This window comes from Pseudophryne corroboree, chromosome 2 (assembly GCF_028390025.1).
Source record: "Pseudophryne corroboree isolate aPseCor3 chromosome 2, aPseCor3.hap2, whole genome shotgun sequence".
Classification (NCBI taxonomy): domain Eukaryota; kingdom Metazoa; phylum Chordata; class Amphibia; order Anura; family Myobatrachidae; genus Pseudophryne; species Pseudophryne corroboree.
Window position 1 is genome coordinate 1055334598 of NC_086445.1, and position 9100 is coordinate 1055343697.

Genomic DNA, 9100 nt, shown 5'->3' on the forward strand with positions numbered 1-9100 from the left:
CGGACAATGCGACGGCAGTAGGGTACCTCAACCATCAAGGAGGAACTCGCAGCCAAAAAGCTATGAAGGAGGTAAGTCACACACTTAGGTCGGCAGAACTTCATCATCCAGCCTTGTCCGCAGTATTCGTTCCAGGAGTCCTAAACTGGGAAGCGGATTTTCTGAGTCAACATGCTATTCAGGCAAGTGAATGGGCTCTAGATCCGGAGGTCTTCCAGACCCTAGTCGACAGGTGGGGGTTGCCAGAGATAGATCTCATGGCGTCTCGTCAGAACAACAAGGTTCTCGCATACGGGTCAAGAACAAAGGATGTCCTGTCGGTGAGATGGGACTTTCATCTGGCATATGTGTTTCTTCCAATCACCCTATTACCCAGGGTGGTGAGAAAAATAAAGCATGGAAAGGTACCGTTATACTAATAGCTCCGGGCTTGGACCAGAAGACATTGGTACACAGATCTGCAGAGAATGTTGATAGATGCTCCACTTCTGCTCCCTCAAAGTACAGATCTACTGATGCAGGGTCCTTGTTATCAAAGGCATCTGAATCGACTGTCCTTGACGGCGTGGCTCTTGAGACCTCTATCCTGAAGTCAAGAGGATTCTCACAACAGGTAAGTCGAACAGTGCTCAGAGCAAGGAAACCTTCCTCAGCTGGCATTTATCACCAAATATGACAAACCTATATTCATTGGTGTAGTGAACGGAAAATGGACCTTAAGTCTTTCAGAGTTTCCAGGGTCTTAGCATTCCTTCAGGCAGGAATGGATAAAGGTTTGAAGGTGGCTTCCTTGAGAGTGAAAGTGTCAGCACTAACTGTATGGTTCCAAAAGAAAATTGCCAACTTACAGGATGTGCGTACTTTTTTCCAGGGAATGCTGGGCATTCAACCTCCTTTTGTTCCTCCTACAGTGCCTTTGGACTTAGGTTTAGTCTTAAAGGCCCTTCAAGTTGCCCCATTTGAACCACTATTAAAGTGGATCTTAAATGGTTGACAGCTAAAGTTCTCTTTCTACTGGCCATGGCGTCAACTAGAAGAGTATCAGATTTAGGGGCATTGTCATGTCGTTCCCCATTTCTGATTTTTTTTTTTTTTTTTTTATCCAGATAGAGCAGTTCTCAGAACTAGATCTGGGTATTTCTCTGACGTCCTAGTGGATGCTGGGGACTCCGTCAGGACCATGGGGATATAGCGGCTCCGCAGGAGACAGGGCACAATAATAAAAGCTTTAGGATCAGGTGGTGTGCACTGGCTCCTCCCCCTATGACCCTCCTCCAAGCCTCAGTTAGATTTTTGTGCCCGACGAGAAGGGTGCAATCTAGGTGGCTCTCCTGAGCTGCTTAGAATAAAAGTTAGGTTTTTTATTTTCAGTGAGTCCTGCTGGCAACAGGCTCACTGCTACGAGGGACTTAGGGGAGAGAAGAAAACTCACCTGCGTGCAGGATGGATTTGCTTCTTAGGCTACTGGACACCATTAGCTCCAGAGGGAGTCGGAACACAGGTCTCACCCTGGGGTTCGTCCCGGAGCCGTGCCGCCGACCCCCCTTGCAGATGCCGTAGTTGAAGAGGTCCAGAAACAGGCGGCAGAAGACTTTCAGTCTTCATAAGGTAGCGCACAGCACTGCAGCTGTGCGCCATTGTTGTCAGCACACTTCACCAACAGTCACCAACTGTCACTGAGGGTGCAGGGCGCTGGGGGGGGCGCCCTGGGCAGCAATGTATAATACCTTTTTATGGCTAAAATACATCACATATAGCCCTTGAGGCTATATGGATGTATTTAACCCCTGCCAGATCTCACAAACTCCGGGAGAAGAGCCCGCCGAAAAGGGTGCGGGGCCTATTCTCCTCAGCACACGGCGCCATTTTCCTGCTCAGCTCTGCTGTGAGGAAGGCTCCCAGGCTCTCCCCTGCACTGCACTACAGAAACAGGGTTAAAACAGAGAGGGGGGGCACTTATTTGGCGATATGATTACATATATAAAAATGCTATAAGGGAAAACACTTGTATAAGGGGTTGTCCCTATATAATTATAGCGTTTTTGGTGTGTGCTGGCAAACTCTCCCTCTGTCTCCCCAAAGGGCTAGTGGGGTCCTGTCCTCTGTCAGAGCATTCCCTGTGTGTGTGCTGTGTGTCGGTACGTGTGTGTCGACATGTAGGAGGACGATGTTGGTGAGGAGGCGGAGCAAATTGCCTGTATTGGTGATGTCACTCTCTAGGGAGTCGACACTGGAATGGATGGCTTATTTAGGAATTACGTGATAATGTCAACACGCTGTAAGGTCGGTTGACGACATGAGACGGCCGGCAAACAAATTAGTACCTGTCCAGGCGTCTCAGACACCGTCAGGGGCTTGTAAAAACGCCCATTTACCTCAGTCGGTCGACACAGACACGGACACTGACTCCAGTGTCGACGGTGAAGAAACAAACGTATTTTCCTTTAGGGCCACACGTTTCATGTTAAGGGCAATGAAGGAGGTGTTACATATTTCTGATACTACAAGTACCACAAATAAGGGTATTATGTAGGGTGTGAATAAACTACTTGTAGTTTTTCCTGAATCAGATAAATTAAATGAAGTGTGTGATGATACGTGGGTTTCCTCCGATAGAAAATTATTGGCGGTATACCCTTTCCCGCCAGAAGTTAGGGCGAGTTGGGAAACACACCTTAGGGTGAATAAGGCGCTCACACGCTTATAAAAACAAGTGGCGTTACCGTCTCCAGATACGGCAGCCCTCAAGGAGCCAGCTGATAGGAAGCTGAAAAATATCCTAAAAGTATATACACATATACTGGTGTTATACTACGACCAGCAATCGCCTCAGCCTGGATGTGCAGCGCTGAGGGGGCTTGGTCGGATTTCCTGACTGAAAATATTGATACCCTTGACAGGGACAAGATTTTATTGACTATAGAGCATTTTAAGGATGCATTTCTATATATGCGAGATGCGCAGAGGGATATTTGCATTCTGGCATCAAGAGTAAATGTGATGTCCATATCTGCCAGACGACAGTGGTCAGGTGATGCAGATTCCAGACGGCACATGGAAGTATTGCCGTATAAAGGGGCGGTCCATCGGACCTGGTGGCCATGGCAACAGCTGAAAAATCCACCTTTTGTTACCCCAAGTCACATCTCAGCAGAAAAGGACACAGTCTTTTCAGTCTCAGTCCTTTCATCCCCATAAGGGCAGGCGGGCAAAAGGGCCAGTCATATCTGCCCAGGGGTAGAGGAAAGGGAAGAAGACTGCAGCAGGCAGCCCATTCCCAGGAACAGAAGCCCTCCACAGCTTCTGCCAAGTCCGCAGCATGACGCTGGGGCCGTACAAGCGGACTCAGGTGCGGTAGGGGGTCATCTCAAGAGTTTCAGCACGCAGTGGGCTCACTCACAAGTGGACTCCTGGATCCTACACGTAGTATCCCAGGTGTACATTGGAAATTCGAGACGTCTCCCCCTCACAAGTTCCTGAAGTCTGCTTTACCAACGTCTCCCTCCGACAGGGAGGCAGTATTGGGAACAATTCACAGGCTGTATTCCCAGCAGGTGATAATCAAAGTACCCCTTCTACAACAAGGGAAGGGGTATTATTCCACACTATATTGTGGTACTGAAGCCAGACGGCTAGGTGAGATCTGAAATATTTGAACACTTACATACAAGCGTTCAAATCAAGATGGAGTCACTCAGAGCAGTGATAGCGAACCAGGAAGAAGGGGACGATATGGTGTCACTGGATATCAGGGACGCTTACCTACATGTCCAAATTTGCCCTTCTCACCAAGGGTACCTCAGGTTCGTGGTACAGAACTGTCACTATCAGTTCAGACGCTGCCGTTTGGATTGTCCACGGCACCCCGGGTCTTTACCAAGGTAATGGCCGAAATGATGATTCTTCTTAAAAGAAATATGGACGCTTTCCTGATAAGGGCAAGGTCCAGAGAACAGTTGGAGGTCGGAGTAGCACTATCTTAAGTAGTTCTACGACAACACGAGTGGATTCTAAATATTCCAAAATCGCAGTTTTTTCCGACGACACGTCTACTGTTCCTAGGGATGATTCTGGACACAGTCCAGAAAAGGATGTTTTCTCCCGGAGAAGAAAGCCAGGGAGTTATCCGAGCTAGTCAGGAACCTCCTAAAACCAGGAAAAGTATCAGTGCATCATTGCACAAGGATCCTGTGAAAAATGGTGGTTTCTTACAAAGCGATCCCATTCGGTAGATTTCACGCAAGAACCTTTACGTGGGATCTGCTGGAAAAATGGTCCGGATCGCATCTTCAGATGCATCAGCGGATAACCCTGTCTCCAAGGACAAGGGTGTTTCTTCTGCGGTGGCTGCAGAGTGCTCATCTATGAAAGGGCCGCAGATTCGGCATTCAGGACTGGGTCCTGGTGACCACGGATGCCAGCCTGAGTGGCTGGGGAGCAGTCACACGAGGAAAAAATTTCCAGAGAGTGTGATCGAGTCTGGAGACTTCTCTCCACATAAATATACTGGAGCTAAGGGCAATTTACAATGCTCTAAGCTTAGCAAGACCTCTGCTTCAAGGTCAGCCGGTATTGATCCAGTGGGACAACATCACGGCAGTCGCCCACGTAAACAGACAGGGCGGCACAAGAAGCCGGAGGGAAATGGCAGAAACTGCAAGGATTCTTCGCTGGGCGAAAAATCATGTGATAACACTCTCAGCAGTGTTCATTCCGGGAGTGGAAAACTGGGAAGCAGACTTCCTCAGCAGGCATGACCTCCACCCGGGAGAGTGGGGACTTCATCGGGAAGTCTTCCACATGATTGTAAACCGTTGTGAAAAACCAAAGGTGGACATGATGGCGTCCCGCCTGAACAAAAAACTAGATATTGCGCCAGGTCAAGGGACCCTCAGGCAATAGCGGTGGACGCTCTGGTAACACTGTGGATGTACCAGTCAGAGTATGTGTTCCCTCCTATGCCTCTCATACAAAAAGTACTGAGAATCATAAGAGGGAGATGAGTAAGAATGATACTCGTGGTTCCGGATTGGCCAAGAAGGACTTGGTACCCGAAACTTCAAGAGATGTTCACGGAAGACCCGTGGCCTCTACCTTTAAGAAAGGACCTGCTCCAGCAGGGGCCTTGTCTGTTCCAAGACTTACCGCGGCCGCGTTTGACGGCATGGCGGTTGAACGCCGGATCCTGAAAGGGCATTCCAGATGAAGTCATCCCTACCCTGGTCGAAGACAGGAAGGATGTAACCGCAAAACATTTTCACCGCATTTGGCGAAGATATGTTGCGTGGTGTGAGGCCAAGAAGGCCCCTACAGAGGAATTCCAACTGGGTCGTTTCCTACATTTCCTGAAAACAGGACTGTCTATGGGCCTAAAATTAGGGTCCATTAAGGTTCAAATTTCGGCCCTGTCAAATTTCTTCCAGAAAGAACTGGCTTTAGTGCCTGACGTTCAGATGTTTGTAAAAGGGGTACTGCATATACAGCCTCCTTTTGTGCCCCAGTGGCACCTTGGGATCTCAATGTTGTTTTGAGTTTCCTAAAGTCACATTGGTTTGAACCACTCACCACTGTGGACTTAAAATATCTCACATGGAAGGTGACGATGCTATTAGCCCTGGCTTCAGCCAGGCGTGTGTCAGAATTGGCGGCTTTATCATATATAAAGCCCTTACTTAATTTTTCATTCTAACAGGGCAGAATTGAGGACTCGTCCTCAATTTCTCCTTAAGGTGTTTTCTGTTTTTCACATGAACCAACCTATTGTGGTACCTGCGGGTACTAGGGACTTGGAGGACTCCAAGTTACTTGACGTTGTCAGGGCCCTGAAAAATATGTTTCCAGGAAGGCTGGAGTCAGAAAATCTGACTCGCTGTTTAGCCTGTATGCACCCAACAAGATGGGTGCTCCTGCTTCTAAGCAGACGATTGCTCGCTGGATTTGTAATACAATTCAGTTTACACATTCTGTGGCAGGCCTGCCACAGCCAAAATCGGTAAAAGCCCATTCCAAAAGGAAGGGGGCTCATCTTGGGCGACTGCCCGAGGGGTCTCGGCTTTACAACTTTGCCGAGCAGTTACTTGGTCAGGGGAAAACACGTTTGCTAAATTCTACAAATTTGATACCCTGGCTGAGGAGGACATGGAGTTCTCTCATTCGGTGCTGCAGGGTCATCCGCACTCTCCCGCCCGTTTGGGAGCTTTGGTATAATCCCCATGGTCCTGACGGAGTCCCCAGCATCCACTAGGACGTCAGAGAAAATAAGATTTTACTTACCGATAAATCTATTTCTCGTAGTCCGTAGTGGATGCTGGGCGCCCATCCCAAGTGCGGATTGTCTGCAATACTTGTACATAGTTATTGTTACAAAAATCGGGTTATTGTTGTTGTGAGCCATCTTTTCAGAGGCTCCTTCTGTTATCATGCTGTTAACTGGGTTCAGATCACAAGTTGTACGGTGTGATTGGTGTGGCTGGTATGAGTCTTACCCGGGATTCAATATCCTTCCTTATTATGCACGCTCGTCCGGGCACAGTATCCTAACTGAGGCTTGGAGGAGGGTCATAGGGGGAGGAGCCAGTGCACATCACCTGATCCTAAAGCTTTTATTATTGTGCCCTGTCTCCTGCGGAGCCGCTATATCCCCATGGTCCTGACGGAGTCCCCAGCATCCACTACGGACTACGAGAAATAGATTTATCGGTAAGTAAAATCTTATTTTCCTAAGGTGGTGTCTAAATTCCACCTTAATGAAGAAATTGTAGTCCCGGCTTTTCGGGTATCGGCCCTTTCTGCGGGAGATGCATCGCTGGACGTGGTCCGTGCCTTAAGGATCTATGTGGATCGTACCGGTGCCATCAGAAAGACAGATGCTCTCTTCATTCTCTACGGATTTCACAAGAGAGGATGGCCTGCTACTAAACAGACACTGGCAAGATGGCTTCGGATGACGATTTCAGAAGCATATTCTCAGGCTGATCTCCCTGTTCTGGCTAATGTCTCTGCTCACTCTACTCGTAAGGTAGGTCCATCATGGGCAGCACAGTGTGGTGCTTCAGCAGAACAGATATGTAAGGCAGCCACATGGTCTTCCATTAACACATTCATTAGACATTATGCCGTGGATACCTCTTGCCTCTCATGATGCTGAATTCAGGCGTAAGGTTCTCCTGTCTAATTAGGAGCGTCCCCACCACTAAAAATTGCTTTTGGAAGTCCCACTGTTATCCTGTGGATAACCTGTGGACCCTGCTGGAGAAATAATAGTTATGGTAAAACTGACCGTTAATAACGCTATTTCTCCTAAGTCCACAGGGATCCCACCCTGACTCACCTGATTTGAGGATCCTTTTACTCAGTAACCTCTTCCTTCTTCTACGGAAGGGTGTGCATGTGTGTTCTTCTCGCCTGATTAAGGCTCTCTATGATGCTTCTGCCTTGAGCTTTGGGAATACAACTGATTTGCTTGAGCCAGGAGGCGGGTATATATGGGCCGGCCCGTTGCATGCTTGCAGGCCGAAAAGTTTTGACCTACTGGTGTCGCTTCATCATATCCCAATGTTATCCTGTGGATCCTGTGAACTTAGGAGAAATACTGTTATCAAGGGTAAGTTCTTACCATAACGTATATTTTTCAGCCTCAAAAACTGTTTGCTATGTAAAGTAAGCACGAATATCCCCCCTTATTCCGCCCCACCTGACGGACTTATGTGCCAAGCTGTTACCGGTCTGGCTGTTAGAAGCCAAAAGGTCCCAGCACTCTTTCCCGACTCCTCACCCCCAACTTCCGAGGATGTGCAGAGTGTGGGACTTGTATCCCGTATGGCAGCGTTAGATGAGTGGGTGTGCAGACCCTCGCTGTATGGACAGTCTGTCCCTGTTACTTTCCTGTGGACTCTGAGCTCTGGGCCGTCTCTCAGCAGATCACAATGACGGCTCCTCCAGCAAGAAGCAGATGGTCTTCGGTATTGTCACAGCCATCGATCTCCTGAACTTTGTGACCAGAGAGCGAGAGCGCCGTGTGAGTGAGTCCAGTGAGAGGGACCCTAGCGAGAGGTCCAGGCATTTCAGCGCGTCATGAAGAGGAGCCAGTGTCCCGTCTGGTCTCTGCCACATCTGCGCTCTGGGTTGGGTGAGGGGTTTCTTGCTTGTAGGTCAGTTTTACCTGTTACATAATTATTGCCTCTGATTTTGTAGCACAGGCGGATATTTAATAAAATATAAAGGTGTAAATATAATCTCCGCACTTCTCTTTATTGTGGTGAGACGCAGAATGTCGGAGTTGTGGGACAGATGTCCAAGGAGCAGCGATACATTGTTTCTGACCAGAACTATGGAACTTGTGGTGCTTGGGGCTCATTCTGGGCGGGATGTAGTAACATATGTGATCAATATCGCAATGCGGTGACGGAGGCCCCCCGTGATACCTGTGAGGTGGTGTGCGGGGGTCTCCGTCACCTCCCTGGGCTCTCCTTCTTCTCAGCTGCCAGGAAGCAGCAGCAGTCTGTCCCCGGCGCCACCTCCTCCCCCCTGCAGCCGGAAGGACCTCCAGCTGTGTTGCTAGAGGGAGGAGGATATTACTTTCCGGGTCCAGGCTTCCTGGAGGAAGGTATGCCGGGGGGAAGGGGGGTAGGCGTCTGCGGCGGCCGGCGATAAGAAGCCCATAGGCTTCTATTGGGTATCGCTATCCAAAGATGGCGATGCCCTGTGTGGCGAAAACGCGGCGGTCGGGTGTTAGTACATATGAAAATACAATAAAACCCCTGAAAATGGGGGTTTTATTGCATTTTCCCTTTAGTACATCCTGCCCCCTGTGTGGTGTGGAGGTAACGCACCCTCGGCAGCGCTCGCATCATACGCCACATCTCGCCACCATTGCGCGGTGAATGAAGCCTTGTTGTAGTGATGTCCGAGTAGAGACATATATTCTCGTTACTTTAGTCCATGTGACGCTTATCTGTAAGGGCCGCACTCACACTCACTCTTAAACTTACTTGCAATTTTTTTTTTTTTTTAAGTTTCGCCTCTGTGACCCATTCAGTCTGAGATCTCTCACACCGAGACCCCCCCCAAGTGTACCCGGCTGAGAGGAGACTATGAAGCC

The 9100-nt window shown here is 48.9% G+C and overlaps 1 protein-coding gene across 4 annotated transcripts in view; it reads left to right on the plus strand.

The window, feature by feature from the left end:
* CBS (cystathionine beta-synthase) overlaps positions 1-8234 on the plus strand; it is a 224249-nt gene extending 216015 nt beyond the window's left edge. For 3 of the 4 annotated variants that reach the window (XM_063956910.1, XM_063956911.1, XM_063956912.1), the window contains exon 16: positions 7917-8234. In XM_063956910.1, the coding sequence (XP_063812980.1) occupies positions 7917-8077 (161 nt within the window). In that variant the 3' untranslated portion in view covers positions 8078-8234. The remainder of the gene's footprint in view (positions 1-7916) is intronic. The other variant, XM_063956913.1, reaches the window with a different exon arrangement.
* The last annotated feature ends 866 nt before the right edge of the window (positions 8235-9100 follow it).